The sequence below is a fragment of the Silene latifolia genome, chromosome 10 (assembly GCF_048544455.1).
Source record: "Silene latifolia isolate original U9 population chromosome 10, ASM4854445v1, whole genome shotgun sequence".
Taxonomy (NCBI): domain Eukaryota; kingdom Viridiplantae; phylum Streptophyta; class Magnoliopsida; order Caryophyllales; family Caryophyllaceae; genus Silene; species Silene latifolia.
Window position 1 is genome coordinate 122,738,566 of NC_133535.1, and position 17,330 is coordinate 122,755,895.

General features: G+C 33.7%; 2 protein-coding genes across 2 annotated transcripts; both read right to left on the minus strand.

Moving 5' to 3' along the window:
- Window positions 1-498: 498 nt before the first annotated feature.
- LOC141605876 (AP-4 complex subunit sigma) lies at window positions 499-5,313 on the minus strand. Its single transcript, XM_074424793.1, has 4 exons — window positions 5,094-5,313; window positions 2,189-2,275; window positions 944-1,012; window positions 499-862 (listed from the first exon to the last, which is right to left on the minus strand). The coding sequence occupies exons 1-4, from the start codon at window positions 5,232-5,234 to the stop codon at window positions 728-730; spliced, it is 432 nt and encodes a 143-aa protein (XP_074280894.1). The 5' UTR covers window positions 5,235-5,313; the 3' UTR covers window positions 499-727.
- Window positions 5,314-6,519: 1,206 nt separating this feature from the next.
- Window positions 6,520-11,221, minus strand: LOC141605877 (ATP-dependent 6-phosphofructokinase 6-like). The gene is made up of 13 exons (XM_074424794.1): window positions 10,824-11,221; window positions 10,539-10,585; window positions 10,196-10,235; window positions 9,995-10,057; window positions 9,771-9,908; window positions 9,380-9,538; window positions 9,084-9,137; window positions 8,876-8,944; window positions 8,651-8,780; window positions 7,917-8,158; window positions 7,779-7,827; window positions 7,533-7,687; window positions 6,520-7,061 (listed from the first exon to the last, which is right to left on the minus strand). Exons 1-13 carry the CDS (start codon window positions 10,905-10,907, stop codon window positions 6,783-6,785), a joined length of 1,509 nt encoding a protein of 502 aa, XP_074280895.1. The 5' UTR covers window positions 10,908-11,221; the 3' UTR covers window positions 6,520-6,782.
- Between the last annotated feature and the right edge of the window lie 6,109 nt (window positions 11,222-17,330).

Sequence of the window (17,330 nt, forward strand, 5' to 3'; positions counted from 1 at the left end):
AGAATGATTGTTGTACACGCTATGCTCTTAAGAGGGATAGCAGGAAAAATCACTATCTCGAGGAATGTCGTTATCAGACTTATCCCCCTTCAGAGGCTCGGATCATTCAGGCAGTAATGCTAATAATTACCAGTTGCGGTCTATCACGTTACCGGGTCATCGCAGCCTAATTTTGGTTTCGCGCCATAAATGTAGCTCACACCGCCCAATCTGTTGCCATGTATTGTCGTGACTGGCAGCCAAAAACATAATACCATGTTTTAAGCCTTGGACTGGATCCTCTCCAAAACCCTTCCCCACACTAGATTCATGCCTAAATAGAACACAAATGATGATTGTGACCTAGGAGGCTAGGAGTACCCAAGGAGTAGAACAACAAAGTGATTTCCGGGGAAGGAACTCAGACTCTCTCCAGCTAATCAGATATACTTCATATTATCCATTGTTGTGGATTCTAGGCGATTGGGAAAAAAACAATTAAAAAAAAAAAATCTGAGCTAATCAGCTAAATCACCAGGTGGAATCTTCCTCGCAATTAACCAAAATCAAGTGCTGGACACATTTTATGACTAATTTACATCAATAGTAAACTTTCAGCAATTACACTATCCAGTTTCACACAAGTAACTTTATCCAAGACGTCCAACTGAGAGAAAGAAACGACAATGCAAACGAGAATGTAAAAATTGAACAGCGACCTAAATAGTACCTCCTGTAAGCTACATGCTCAAGACGCTTTATCCATTAACTGTATAGGAGCCAAAATGTTAGACTTGTTGGTCTCGACAATACATCCATTCATCACCATCTCTTCTAGCATAAAATGAGCTTTTTCAAGATGGAACATGATGTCCAGCTCACACTGCAATATTATTATCACAAATAAGAACGGAGACAAACAGAGTGAACGAATGTGAAATATATGCACAGGTTTTAAGCTCACCACATTGCCAAAGTGACGGTCCATGGTTTCTACCAACAGATGGATGAACTCCAGAATGGCCAGCTCATTCTGTATCGTTTAAGAGGGCAGCAGAGTGAAGATTATTGAATACTACTAAAGAACTGTTGAATTCGAAAATGTTTGTAACGTGAAGACATAATCATATCACCAGAAGACTATAAGAACATTACAACTAATAAAATTGTGCAAGGAAGCTTTATGAAACACTAATGTTTCGATGCAATACATCATAATATCCTGTCATTAATTAAAAATATGATAGCAAGAAAGAAAGAACTAATACTATATTACAAGCAATGAGAACTTCAATACAAAAGCAAGCATAACATATAACATATTACGATTAGAAACTAACATAACCCAAAAGCTCCGACCAGGCCAAGGTAAGGGTGTTGGTCTGCCAGATGTATGCATCCTTACCCCTATCGTGTGAACAGGACGATGTTGTTTGTAGATAACCCATAATGAATATTGAGACAAATATTGCATTGAGTGAGTTCCACTAACTTCATAACATAAGCAAAGGTAATTTTGTGCGTCATTTTGTTTTATTTATCGTATTCTAGAAATAAAGATTATTTGATCTTTGGCTCCACTGAATATGGAAATATATAAGTCCATTACTAAATAAGTCCTATTTTTCAAAATCCTCCTCCCAAAAACTACCAATGAGGCTAATTAAGTGAAATGAAGGGGGCAAAACTTATAAACATATTATACTTCCTCTGTCTCACAATGTTGGGCCCAAAAATTAGGCTTCTCCTCTTACTGTAAAGTCTACAACTGTCCACCACTGTAATCTGCAATTCTGCCACCTTAACCCACCACACCTCTTCCACGAGATCCGCGGCCACTGACAATTGTCCGTGACAACGTACAAACCACAACCTTGACCCATTCCAAACAACCCTGAGACACCGCTACCCACCTACATACAACAATCGAGACCCACCCATAACACCAACCCACGTCAGCCATGTGGTTGATGCAGACAGACATACAAAATTGAAGATACACCAAACCATTACGTGAAGTCTGCTATTTCAAAGCAGTCCAACAGATTACCATAGAAGTGCTGTGAAACAATACATATGGACAGCTCATGCGCACAAGCTATGTACAAAATAAAGAAACTGCCAAAAGGAAGATGAACCAATTTGAGAACTACATCTTCACATAAAACAATACGGTAATAGAGCAAGTTAATGGGAGCTAAGTATGCACCTCGTCATTATCAACTCCAACCAAGAAAAATAGAGATGCATAACGCCTGTATACAATCTTGTAGTTCCGATGCTCCACGAATGAACACTGTCGGACAAGTAAATAAAAAATAAAGCAAATTTCTAATGAGTAACTAATTACTCCAAAACTAATATAGCCTCTAGCTAACGCTAATGAGCATGATGAAATATATTTTAAATTGTTGTAATCCCATAAGCATTGCATTTAATTTAGGGTTATTTAATGGGAATAATCCAACCTATAACTCCTCTTCCCATATTAATCCATACTAATGATTAACCGAGAAAAGTCCAACTTATGACCTCATTTATCTCTAACTAAACTTTGCCTATTTTTGACCTATTACTACCGATAAGCAATCAGGTCACCTCTTTATTTTTGTTTTCTTTCTTCCTGCATAGGGATTCCCCATTTCTTATTCTTCATTATTATTCTTCCTGGATATATAACTCGTCCATTTTTTTTCTTGGCAATCTTCATCAATACCATCATCAACAATCTTTTCATCATCTAACAACCTTCATCATTTAGTATGGCATTTCGAAACTTATACTCACTAGTATAGGAAATACACTTTACTCATTCCATTAACAACAACAATTCTGACAATCTCACCCAATAATGTGATGATCTCACACTGTCACTAACCCACCACAATCAATCATAGACCCACTTATCAACATTACCACCACCTACTTACAAAGACGAAAGACGAAGTTGTGATTCTTCATATTCAAGACGACATCTCTTTCACTTTTCCGGTTTGATTGCTTGGGTTTTAGTCTTTTAGGGAACCAATGAAGACATTTTCGTTCTTCTTTTAGTGGTTCTTGTTGTTGTTGTTGTTGATGATGTTGAAGATTCAATATAATGATATTTGTATGTTTTAGGTTGAATAATAAACTTCCGATTCTGGGTTCACAATCTGGTTTCTGGGCTCACCCATAATCAATTTCTGGGTTCACTCATGATAAACCCCCAAAAAATCGATTGGGTTCGTTGATGATTAAAATCGATTGGAAAGGGATGGTTAATTATTTTGGCTTGTTAATAATTAAATTTCCATTAACAACGAACAATAATAAGGTATCAGCTTTATGCAAAAAGAATATGTCCCTACTCTGGAGTTTTGATGTTGTTGTGAAGGGAGAATTGGAAATGGCGCAGCACTTTTTTTTTGGCGGCATCGAAAGTTGGGTGATGAAGTGAAGTTTGTATTGTATGAATGATTAAATTTAGAAGTTGTTATTATGGAGGTTATGGTAGATTATTATGGAGGTTATGGAGATGATGGTTGATTATGATGGAGGTGTACTCAGGAGGTGGTATAATGGAAGTAAGTGGGTGAGGAAGGAAGGAAGGAGATGGAAGGGTTGAATGATTTTAGTTTTTTTTTTTTTTTTTTTTTTTTTTTTTTTTTTTTTGAGAATGTGACCTGAAAGATAGGTAGCCGGTTACCCGGTATAATGTGAGAAAAATGATGTCATAAGTTGGATTTTTCTCAGTTAATCGTTAGTACGGATTAATATGAGAAGAGGAGGTATAGGTTGGATTATTCACATTAAATAACCTTTTAATTTACACCAAGAACTAAGCTTGAAATAACACAAACTCAGTGGTCTTCAAAGCAAACACCTCGAAAACTGATTTGCCATACATGAAATGCCAAGAAAGACAACCAACAAGCTTTCAAAATTAAACCTTTCAAGCTACTTAGTCAAATTCAAAGCATAACACCCACCTTATACAAAGTAAAATGTTCCTCATCAACACAAAACAGAACATAACAACCTCCAACACCTGAAGTAAAAACCCGAAATACTCACAGCAATACAGGCCATAGCAATACCAAACACTGTCAAAAGTTGTTTTGACTAAGATTACTTCACTAACAAGAATCGTAATTGGTGTGTAACAATCTTACTGACGACAAAAATGTAACCCAATGCAGCAAAGTCAGTATTTCCATGCAGAAAAATCGAGATCTTCAGATAAATTTAGCTCAATCAAGAGTAACACAAATAATCACAATCATAGTAATACTGTAGATTGCCTAACATTGCACGTACCTAGTGAAACGGAACTCAGTTCAGGAGAGAGTAACAAACATCATTGTATCAAACCAGACCCCAAAAAAATCACCAAAAGTCCCAAAACTCAAATACACACCAACCAAGATGGCGATTTGCCGTTCAATTATCAAAATTGATGACAAGTTCTCCAGCCCATTGCAGCAAAACAAGAACTTCCGCAAAAACTCACCCCAAAAAATTGTAGAAAAGTTATCATTCATGATCCAAATTGACACCTTCCAAGCACTAGCAGAGGAAGAGGACTAGCAAGGGTGGACACCCCAACAATGAAAAATTTGAAATTTTTTGCTAAAATTTCCGATTTCTTATCTAAATTACTCCATTACTTGCTACTTCGCATCCCCTAAAATTTTTAGATCTATTTATTTGCCTCCTAACTTAAAATGCTGGTTCCACAACTACAACCCAGATTATGATTTGAAAAGCAATGATAAAAGTAGATGGCAGTACTGAAACCCTTTTCAGAAAAGAGCAGAATTACATAGAAATTGAGATAAATTAGAGATGAGAGTGATAGAAAAGTATCATTCATGATTCAAATTTATACGAGTAATTTTTAGTTAAAATTACAGATTTCTCCTCTAAATTACTCCATAACTAGCTACTTAGCATCCCCTAAATTTTCCGAGCAGAGCATTCGCCGTCCTAACTTCAAATCCTGGTTCCGCTACTACAACCCAGATCATAATTTCACAAACAATGATAAAAATTGATGGCAATACTGAAACCCACTATAGAAAAGAGCAGAAATAAAATTGGTAAGCTAAATTAGAGAAAGGGTAATAGAGTACCTGCTGATCACTACGAGCAAGGCATTTACGAACGATTTCACCCTCGAGAGCACGACGTTGATCGATAGTAAGGTATTCATAGTATTGGGCTAATCTTGTTTGCCCTTGTTTGTTCACCATTAATACAAATCTTATTGTCATTTTTCTCAATCTCTCTGATCCTGATCCTTTAATTTATTGGAGAAGATGGAGATTGAAACTCGAACCCAGAAGAACAGCAAATATAATGATCTGATTTCTAACTAGACCCGTTAAACGGGTCGGGGGCGGGTTGGGTGTGGTGTATTTCGAGTCGGGTAAAATACAAATCGAATCTATACGATTTTCGGGTCTGATTCGAGTAAATAAACGGGTTGATCAACAACTTTTTCTATCTTTTAAAGAAAAAACATTTTTTATCACATAATTTGTATCATATACAAATTTTGTCTCCTCATCTTAATTGTCATCAGCCTCGCCACCAGCGCCATCATCATCATCGTTATTTTCACTACTCGCAGCATACGAAAGTGAGGCTCAAATGAGGTGGCAGTGATAAGGTAGCACGTGGTTCTCGGTGATGAGATGGCACGTGATCGATGTGGCAACGATGATATGGCACGCGGTTTGGGGTTAGTAGTTGGCATGCGGTTCGATGGTCATGAGGTGGCAATGTTGACATGAATGGCACACCGTTCGTCGTGATGAGGTGCTAGTGATGATGTGGCATGCAACTCGACGTGATGTGGTGGGAATGATGGCGTGACACGCAGTTCAATGTGATGAGGTGGCATGTGGCTCGAGGTGATGACGTAATAATGATGATATGACAAGCATATTTTTTTCACAAAATTTTAAATTGAATACCTATTTGGTATTTGTATTGTCTTGACTCAATGAGTTGACCCGCTACGGGTCGGGTTTTGACCTGCTGTTTACGGGTCAAAACAGGTTCGAGTATTTTTCGGGTTTGGGTAGAAAAAAATGGGCTATTTTGAAGTCAGTTAGAATCGACTTCAGATCGGTTCAAGTTTTGACAGGTTAGTAAAAAAACACATCAACAATGTGACCTTTGTCTATTGTTAGAAGTGAAATAGGAAAAGTATCAAGCACTCTCGAGGCGTTCATTATCATGATCAATAGCTTTTGAAATGGAATGAATTTAATCCATTCTAGTGTTTAGTTTGAGGTTTTTGAAATGGGTTTAGATACTTGATGAATTCCAACTTCATTCAAACCCCTTGAAATCTCATATCCGTTTATACCCCCGTGTTTCTAACTCTGTTCCGTCCTATTACTACTGCTCTATCCTTTCTAGGATCAAACCAAATTCATATGAGCAAGTATGGGGTCCAACTCCGTACCCTTATGGTATCACACTTCATTCCCAATCCATCTAATACTTCGAACCAAACGGTCCCTCAGTAAATTATCGAGTAGCACTTAAGGGTAAGTTCTAATTTACTAATTTAACTTGGTCAAATTTACCCAATGGATAATTACCAATGTTAGCGTACATTATTTCAAACACATTAACATTTAACTCTCCATATTTACAAAGATTGTAATGTAATGGCTAAACTTCAAAAAGCCTTTACATTCAGAAACAGAAGTAGAACACTTCTGATTATCTCAAAGTCTGTTGTTATTAGTCCTTTTCAGCTGGAGGTAAACAGTGATAACAAAACAGAAACTCAGAATGCAACACTTTCAGAAACCGTTGGATGGTCCATTGGACACCGAGTTCGGATGATCAGCATGATTCACTTGGACCGATGAAGAGGTGGATACTGGTGTTTCATCACCTTGTTTGGCAACTACCTGAGGAATGCACTCATTCCCATCACTCGTATTTTGCTGGTCAGTACAAGTCTCGGGTAAAGGCGTTCCTTCCTTGGGACTCATGAAGCATGGCTGATTGGTCGATGATAAGAGCCGGGCCCACATACGGTCTGTTATCACGACCTTGTTCTGTTGCTCAGTAATGCGCTGCATTATATCCAAGTAACCCACGTTAAGTAAGTACTCCGTATGAAGTATCTACAAAGTACACCCTCAGTTCCGTAAAGACAGATCACTTTTGTATTTTAGTTTGTCCCAAAGTGAGCGATCACTTATTAGGTTAGAGTAGACCTGGGAAACAGGGTATTTAGATCAGATTGGGTTGTGTTTCCAATGTGCTAATACTCGTACCTTACCTTACTTGAATAACACAACCAGACCCGATGTGTACGTAACATGAACAGCCCAAATTACGTGACACGATCCCACACACGGCCCGAACCCAAATGGGGAAATGCAAACAACTGAAACAAGACTCGAACCCAAATGCAAACAAGACCTAAAATGACTCTACCCAAATGACGAATTTGCCAGGTCTAGATTCATCTGGTTGTATTGGGTACAATTAAGATTAAAGACAACTCGCAAGAATCGATACGGATCAATATAGCAACATACATAGAAAGGTATGTAGCACTGCCTGCCATTGACAGGTCCGACAGTAAACCCGGTGTAGCCTGCCATAGCCCCATGAACTGCACTTTGAGCAAGAAGTGTGCAGTAAACATTATCTGATGCATTTGCAGGAACAGCTCGGATCATATATGTAGGGTCTGATGCATAAGATTACCGCAGAATATCAATTAGTCGATCACAACCCAACATTTAGCGTAAAACATATAAAGCTGAAAAGTCTTTACACACCTATGTATTTGAGAGTTATAGTCAACTTATCTGCTTTTGCAAAGTGTTCCTGAAACAATAGGAAAGATTACAAATTTACAATCAACTTAAGTCATTGCCAAAGAGGGAGGGTAAAAATGTCTTTTGAGAAGTCCGTACCTTGATCATGTGAGACATCCACAGGCCAACATCTTTGAAGACCTTGTTTCCAGAAGCATCTCTTTCTTCCAACTTCTCACCTGCACCTTCAGCTATGACGATAACCATGTGTCCGTTCTCTCTAAGTCGTTTCTCAATGAACTCAAACATCCCGCCTGGTCCTTCCAGATAGAAGGGTGACTCCGGGATCAGGCAACAGTCAACATCTCTGCTGGCCAGGGTCGCATACATCGCAATGAATCCTGACAAGCAAATCATGTACGTCAAGAAAATAGAAAAGCATGAGCCAAAAGGAAAGTTTTGTTGCTGGCGGATTTAGAGCCCACGTCATAGAGTGGATGCATCATGCATGTTGTAGCATCAGGAATCCCAAGACACTATAAAGCTAGATTTTCCGTTATGCATCTTGTGCATATAATGCTAGAAACAATAGAAAGGTCATGTATAATAATACGCTTCAGATATTTACGAAGTCTCCAAAAAGATAACTTTCTTGATCCGCCACCCATGAATATCACCATTAATGACTCTACCAAGTACCAAGTATAATCCTCGAGCTTATTAACACCATAGCCCAGAATTTCTTGGTCGAGCTATAGCAATTTATTATTCAAAGAGCGCCATCCAATTTATCATTTTCTTGGCTACTCGACAATCAGATCGAGCATCTATAAAGCCATTTATGAAGAAATGGTTGAGAGTATGAGATGTTGAATTAAAAGCCAGTGGCTTACCACTGTCACGACCCATTAACTTAACAAGACCGATTCCATTCTCAACACTCTCGGCTTCAACATGAGCTGCATTAATAGCACGTTGTGCCTCCTCTACCGCAGTGTCAAAGCCAAATGATCTATCAATAACCTAATCAACAAAATTAAGCATCAGATAAAGGAACTTGGCTGGATATTGTCATATTGACATTACGGAGGAGTTAAGGTAAAAATGAAGAGCAATACCGGAATGTCGTTGTCAATTGTCTTTGGAATTCCAACAACTGAACACTTGAGTCCTCGCTTCCTAATTTCCTGATGAAATTAGGCAGCATTAACACACTCCCAAATTTAGCATACTCACATTATAATAATATAATAATGATTATGACTTACGGTACTAGACGAATAAATTGTCACAACTCATAAGTTTCCAAATTGCAAAATTAATTACCTGATATATAACCGATGCACCCTTTTGTGTACCATCACCTCCAATAATGTACACCTGAGACAGGATAAACATGATTTTAACACATTAGAATCAAAATGCAGGTGTAAGCTAAATCTTGAAGTCTTGAACCCATGACCTGGGTTCGATACCCTTTGGTATCATAATTCATAACTGACCTTGTGGGTCCCTTTACACCACGGAAAAATAGAACCATCAAAAAGGATGCCATGATCCAATTTACAATATAGCCAAAAAATAGATCAGCAAATCCTTTCTAGTAGCTAGTGTCATGTTACCTGATTGATTCCCCGGTCCTGAATGCTATCGACAATCTTTGAAAGCACATATCCACCTCTTGATGTGTTAAGGATAGTTCCACCCCGTTTGTGAATGTGGTCAACTGATTTGGGTGTCAATGTAATAGTATTTCGTGAATAGAAGCCTTTGTAGCCTCCCTAAAAGCCCAAACGCATCCATAACTACATTAGTTCGACAGTTCATAATAACATAATTACAAAAACTTAGATGAGAAGATCAGACTTGTGAGACAAATCAATCAAACATTTAATTATATGATCTCACAAATCCGTATTTTTGTTGGTCTCACGTGTGAGGCCATCTCATACAAGCCTCATTGAAACTTAATCACAAACAATACGGCAAAGAAGCAACATCGTATAGACTCACATCAATCCCAATGATTCTCTTAACACCATACATGTAATCCAAGCCACAAACTAATTCCCTGATCACAGTATTGAGCCCGGGACAAAGACCTCCACATGTAACAATACAAGCTGTAACTTCATCTGGCTCAAAGTACACCTAAAACATGAGTTAGTGAACAAAGTCAATTATCATGCACCTCATTAAAACCTAAAGAGCTTGATAAAGCATTAGACAATAATTACCCTTTGGCGGGGACCTTGACGTCGAAAATGGTTTCCCCTTGGACCATTTTTATGCTGAACAGGCTGCAAAAATCAGACAATTTGCAAACTCAAACTCAATTTCGGCTCGATCACACTCATTAACAAATTGATGTTTACAATAAATCCAACAAATATTCATTTTGCAGTCTTGCACAAAGTCAAAGGCTTAAATAAACTAACCCTTTGCACAACAGTGTCATCATCATCCACAAAATATTGCCTGAACACACAAAATTACCATTTATCATAATTCAATCATTGATCAATACCATAATAGACACTAACTACAAATATTTACAAAAGTTGACATAATATTTTTCCAAAAAAAAAAACATTATGATCAACAACAATTACAAAAATACCTTGTGCAAGGCGGTTTTACACAAATTTATCAAAAACAGGATCTTTTGATAACCACTTTTAGCCACTAATAGGGTTGTGATTGGATCCGTTTTACAATAACATTGGGTAAAATCGTCTTACACAAGTCTTTCATGAGTTGAAATTCCAAATTTGCCCTTACTTGACCACCGAATACGAAGGATTATCTTGCAATGGATTAGTGTAAGTCTGCAAATCAAAGCAAAAAAAAAAAAAAAAAAAAAAACACAAAATTAAACAAAATTAACAGAAACCCAACTCAAGTTAATTTAATTTTGACCAAATTAATACAAATTTAATGCATAAAAATTAAAATCCAAAATCATTAAAACCCAAAAAACAGAGAAAATACCAACTTCAGCCATAATTATATATGATCAAGTCAAATTAAAAATACTAAAAAAAAAAAGAAATAGAAGAAAATTACAGGAAGATTAGAGAGATAATCATTGAAGTGAGGAACATCATCAAGAACATAACCAGCATCACCAGTAATGATCTTTGGCTCCATTGATGAACTTAACTATCTTAAACCAAATAAATTTGATCACTTGAGAATAAGAATGCTGGAATCTTATCAAATAAATATATATTTTCAGGGATTATTTGTATGAAAATGATTGACTGATTAGTTGGTTGATTTGTATAGAATCATATATAATATAATAATATTATTATGTGAGTGTATTAAATTACTAGGAGTAAATTTTGATGGTTTTATTGTGACGGAAGAAAGCAAGCACAAAGTTTTTGACCTTTCTTTTTTCGCAAGACTTTCCTTTTTTTTTTTTTTTTTTTTTTTTTTAGTTTTCGGAAAACTTACGTATACTTGGAATTTCAGATTTTGTACAAAATACCCGATTTTTTGTCCGAAAAACTTTAAAAGTCATAACTCGTATTTACCGTTCAAAAAGTGACGATTTTTTTTCAAATCAATCCTTTTCGAGAACTATGATTTGAAAAAACTATTTGTCGTATTTGGTTGGATCTCGTGGCAAGGAGTTTTTGTATTTCAAAGTTTATTGACCGAATAAACTTTGAATGACCATATCTCCTAGTCACAAATTCCAAACTTGACAAATTGTTTTTCAAATCGTAATACTAGGAAAAATGATCGATTTGAAAGAAAAAAATCGTCACTTCCTGAATTCGTAAACACGAATTATGACCTTTTAAAGATTTTCGAATAAAAAAATGTGGATATTTCGTGCAAAATGTCATACTTTAGAGGTACTTCGTGAATTTTTCGTTTAGTTTGAGTCACTAGGCCAATCGAGTCTGGATTCTCTGTTCCATTTTGTTTGACACATAAACATTAAACATTAAATTTAAAAATAAATATTTATATATCATAAAAGGATGATGTGTTAAGACGGTTAAGGCATTGGGACACAAAATGGAACAGAAAAGTGGGACAAAGGCTTGCCGACCACCCTACATAAGAGAATTGTTGAATAAAAAAATAGGAATTTCCTAAAAAAAAGTAGGAATAATATAAGGTTATTTGTCCATTCAACTCCACTCTAGCACTTTCATTTTTTTACACTATTCATAAATAAACATTCAATTTTAATTTTCTCTCAATATATAAGTGAAAATATATTCATGTAAGATCTTGTTTGATTCGTATTTACGAGCACATTAAAAAATATGTAACTTTTATAATTTTTGCAAATACGTAGCTAACGATATTTATCATGTAAAACACGTTTTAGCAAACGTGATAAAATAAAGTGGTAGAGTGGAATTGAATTGGGGTATTTCTTACTAATGAATTTAGTGAGATCCAGTGTGATCAAATAATCAAAAAGACTCTGTTAAAGATACTTTAAGCGAGACTTTAGTTTTTTTTTCGTTTACAGTATTTGAGTTGATCTTCAGTGGAAAAATAAAATTTAAAAGGGAATCGTTTGAAAATAAACATTTTAATTTAAATAAAAATATATCGAGTGGATATTTGTACTCGACTTTTTCTGGCCTGTCAATAATATTTTAAATATTTTTTTGACAATAATGTTCATAATTTCGTCATAAGTGCAATTATATATAATTGTAAAAGCCGGAAAAATTGGTGAAATTAATTTTTGTGCGGATTTATTAATATGATATTTAAGTCACAAATAGGATTATACATCTAGATGTATATAAGCATGGTACAACCAATACAAATCTAATTGAGTTTATATGCAATCTTTTCGAGCTTTTGAAATTTTTGAGTTACATTTTAATTTATTAAGTGTTAAAATTTAACTGAGCTTATATGTATTATTTTTGAGTTTCATTATAATATTTTGAGTTTAAAATGTATATAAAGACGCTCAGATTCTTTTCAATAAAACTCGAAAAAATGTACATATAAGCTCAAGTTCTTATTATAAAGCTCCAAATCTATACGAGAGAGTGGTAAAAAGGAAGGTATAAATGTAGAATGCCTATAATGAATACCAATCAAAATATGAAAAAGAAAATGTTACTCCCTCCGTCCCGTTCAATTGTTGTCATTTGGTTTTGATACAAAGACCAAGAAAAGAGAAATGAGTCAATTACTAAATGACAAATGAAACAAATTGACTATAAATCATCAAATTACTCATCAAGTTCATTCTTAAAATAAAAAGGACAACAAATGATTGAGACACCTCAATATGAAAAATGACAATAAATAACCGAGAGAGAATTCTTGCACTGTTCATAAATTTATAAACATTGAACCGGACTATATTCGGCAAAATGTGGAACACCTTTAGAGATTTTGCACGTGGGTTGAGTTTGTCTTGATATTACTCCCGAAAAAGCTACACATCTATATATCTATATATATATATAAAAGAGAGTTTTTTCGAGCGATCTGAGAGCGTCCACATCATCAAAAATCAATTTAGGAAAGTATAATTTTTGATGTAAAAAATAAAGTAGAGAATCTTTTAATTATTATAATATGTATATTTCCTAAATTATATTCAAGTGATATTTCTAATTTTTATATCAAACTTTTACATTTCATTTGGCAAAAAAATATCGTTAAAAAAATTATGAAAATAATATAATTAGTTTTGTGGTAAAAAATGCTATCATTAGAGTATAGATTTCATATTATTTGCACATATTAAAGATGGTGTACTTCTTAATATGTAAAATTGTGTACTTTTTAGTTTGTTTTGTCCCACATTGGAAAATAAGTAGGTGTGGAGAATATACTACATATAAATAGTAGAATTGTCTCACATCGAAAGATTAGTATAAGGTATTGTGATCCTATGATTATAAATAGGAGACATATTTGAAACTTATGTATCAACCCAAAATTTTTTGAGCTCATAAATATTGTTTTAAAGAGCTCTCTTAAGATTTTCTATTATTATCTCTACAAATTGATATAAAAAAATAAAGTGGAGATTGATGATAACTACTCGGCAAAGAGTTAAGAACATGAACAAGAGAAGCAAAAATCACTTAATATTGGTGTCACATATGCAACCTATAAAGAACAACATTACAACATACACAAAGTTAAAGCACAATACAAAACAAAGAGTTTTACTAATGGTTGTCTTCTAACACAGTACAAAACTAAAGATTTTACTAATGGTTGTCTCCTGAATGCACTAATAGAGCGTTAATGTGTCGTTATATGTATGATATAGAGATCCCTATCTAATGATCGTCGAGTGAGACTAAGTGGTTTTACCTTCAAAGAAAAATAATACGTATAAAATAATGGTTTTTTTAAGAAGAGACATTTACTTCTTGATATGTTATATCTTTCACATTGAAAAATAATGTAGGCATGATGAACATACTACATCTAAATAATTAAATTATATGTATCTCACATCGAAAGAATAGTATATAAAAGATATGTACTTTTTAGTAGGGTGATTCTATAAATTTAAATAGGAGGCATCCTTGAAACTTAGGTACTAACACAAAAAATTTATATATAAAAGATATGTACTTTTTAGTATGTTATATGTCCCACATTGGAAAATAATGTAGGTGTGGTGAATATATTATTTATAAATAATAGAATTGTCTCATATATATACATTTTCTATATTATATTAAAGTGATGTTTATAATTTTGATATAAAAACTTTATATTTCATTTGACAAAAAAGTATCGTATGAAAATTATATAATTTGATGGTGACAAAAAAATGCTATCATTAGAGTGTAGATTCTATTGTATTTTCTCATTATTAAATCGACTTGATGTCAAAGTAGGTGCGAAAAAAAATGGTGTACTTAGTATGTTATTTGTTCTCCATTGAAAAGTAATGTAAGTGTGGTGAATATACTATGTATATATATTAGAATTGTACCACATCGGAAGATTACCATAAGGCAGGGTGATCTTATGATTATAAATAGAAGTCATAACCCAAAATCTTTTGAGTCTGTTAAGTATTATCTTTGAGAGTTCTTAAAAGTTTATATCATTATTTTCTACCTATAAATTTTATATTATATGTCCCATATTGAAAACATATTGAAAAATAATGTATGTGTGGTAAATATACTATGTTTAAATAATATAATTAGAATTATATTAAAAAAATTCTATTATTAGAGTATAGGTTCATATCATTTGCATATATTTTAATTATGATAAAAAAAAAATAGAAAACAAACGTATGAATATTAATAGATAATATAGTATTTGCTTATTATTAAATCGGGTTGGATGTCGAATTAAGTTCAAAAAATATGGTGTACTTTTAAATATGTTATTCGTCTCACATTGAAAAATAATGTAGGTGTGATAAATACTACGTATAAATAGTTGAATTGTCTCACATCAGAAGATTATCATAAGGTGAGGTGATCCAATGATTATAAATAGGATTTATCCTTGGAATTTAGGTATCACCCCAAATATATTGAATCTCTCAAAGTATACTTATTATATAAGACACTTTAAACATAATCTTGAATTAAATGTTAAATTTTTAAAGTTGTAACATTTTTTTAGGTTGGAGAAAGAGCAATAAAATGGTAAATATTATAACAGAAATTTTTCACTGTACCCTCGAATTTTGGTAGATTACACATAATACCCCTAATTTTAAGTTTCTACATATAGTAACATTGTGTTTAATTTTTTCATAATGCCGTTACTCCTATCAGTAACTAGATGAGTAACTGAGCATGCCATGCTATTTGTGTTTTATTATTTAGATATTAAATGTCAGTTTATTAAATAAAATATGGAATTAGGAATTAGAGGATGAAGTGTTTGTGTAATAGATAACAAAAGAAAAAGGAGTCACAAGTCTTAGGAGTAATGACGAAAGCTGTCAAATGGTATTCTGGGAAAGAAAAAGGTGAACACAGGGGTACCATTTGTAGAAACTTAAAATTAGGAGTACCATGTGTAATCTATCAAAGTTCAAGGTTACCATGAGAAATTTTCGATATTATAATGATATAGTTAATTAAATTTTCATTTAAAAGAGAGAGATATCCGTACCAATAAAACAATAAAGGGGATATTATTCTATCTTTAATTGTTATTTTATTGTCATGCCATCAAACTTAACATCAATTTAACAGCCTTTACATTATGGGGTACCATAGGCAAAAAAATGGAACCTTAAGGGTACCATAGGCAGATTCTTAAAAGTAGGGATAACATGGAAAATCTGACAAAATTAAGGGGTACCATGGGACATTTCTGTATCTTAATTATGATAAAAAAAAAATGAAGAAAAACAACGTACAAATATTAATGGAGAGTACTTGATCATATTATTAAATTTAAATATAACTATTATATATAATGAGTAGCAATTGTCCGTATTTGGTATTCGGGATCTGGTTGGATGTCGAACTAAGTACAAAAAAGATGGTCTAATTCTAAGTATGTTATTTGTCCCACATTGAAAAACAATGGAGGTTTGATGAATATATACTACGTATAAATAGTAGAATTGTCCCACATCAGAAACATAATCCAAGTTTGGTGAATATATTACTTATAAATAATAGAATTATCTCACATCGAAAGATTAGTATAAGGTGGGGTGATTATATAATTACAAATAAGAGTTAACCCACGTATATATTAATCTTTTTTTTTTTTGAAAGAGATATTTTAATAATATGTAAACAAATCATTAGACATAAAATGTAAACATTAAACTCTTATAACATTTTTTTTTCATTATAAATAAGTTAATTATCCCGTTGCAACGCACGGGCATTCAAACTAGTACACATTGTGTACAAATTTTTTGTACACAAATCAATAGCTACGTGACACGTGGCAAACCATAGTTAGCTAGGTTAGATTAATTTAGGGTTAGGTTAGTCATTTTGCATATATAGTTAATTAATTTATGTTTAGTTTTATTTCCTTATTTGATTTATTTTGTTTCCATTTAAATTTAGTCTATTACTTAAAAATAGAATTATTTATTATTCAATTAAATCAATTTCGGCAAAATCTAATTATCATATTCAATTGGGTATTGCTCTTTCACATACAATTTTTACTCTATCACATACGTAATTTCTAATTTTACCCTTCACATTTACTAATACACATTTTCTCATCTCTCATTTTCCTTTCAATAGTCAAAAACTTACAAAATAAATTAAAATTGAAAAGCACCCCACCACGACCCCCGCCACCCCATCCTTTGCCGGACAACCATTGTTAGCTGAATGACACCATCCCCTGCCAAACATGTTGTCAACCCATACCGGACTTCCTATAACGTCACCCAAACACCCACCCCGACTACCCCGTTGTTGAGTAGACCGGCCACTCTTCTTGACCCTATCACCTTTCCACCACCTCTAATTGGGGGGAAACCTAAATTAAAAACAAACCCTAACTTGAAAAAAAAAAAGTTAATTCAACGGAAAAAATAGCCGATGTGATTTTAATTTTTAAAAAAGAGTAATTACTTGTTTAATATGCAATTTAGAT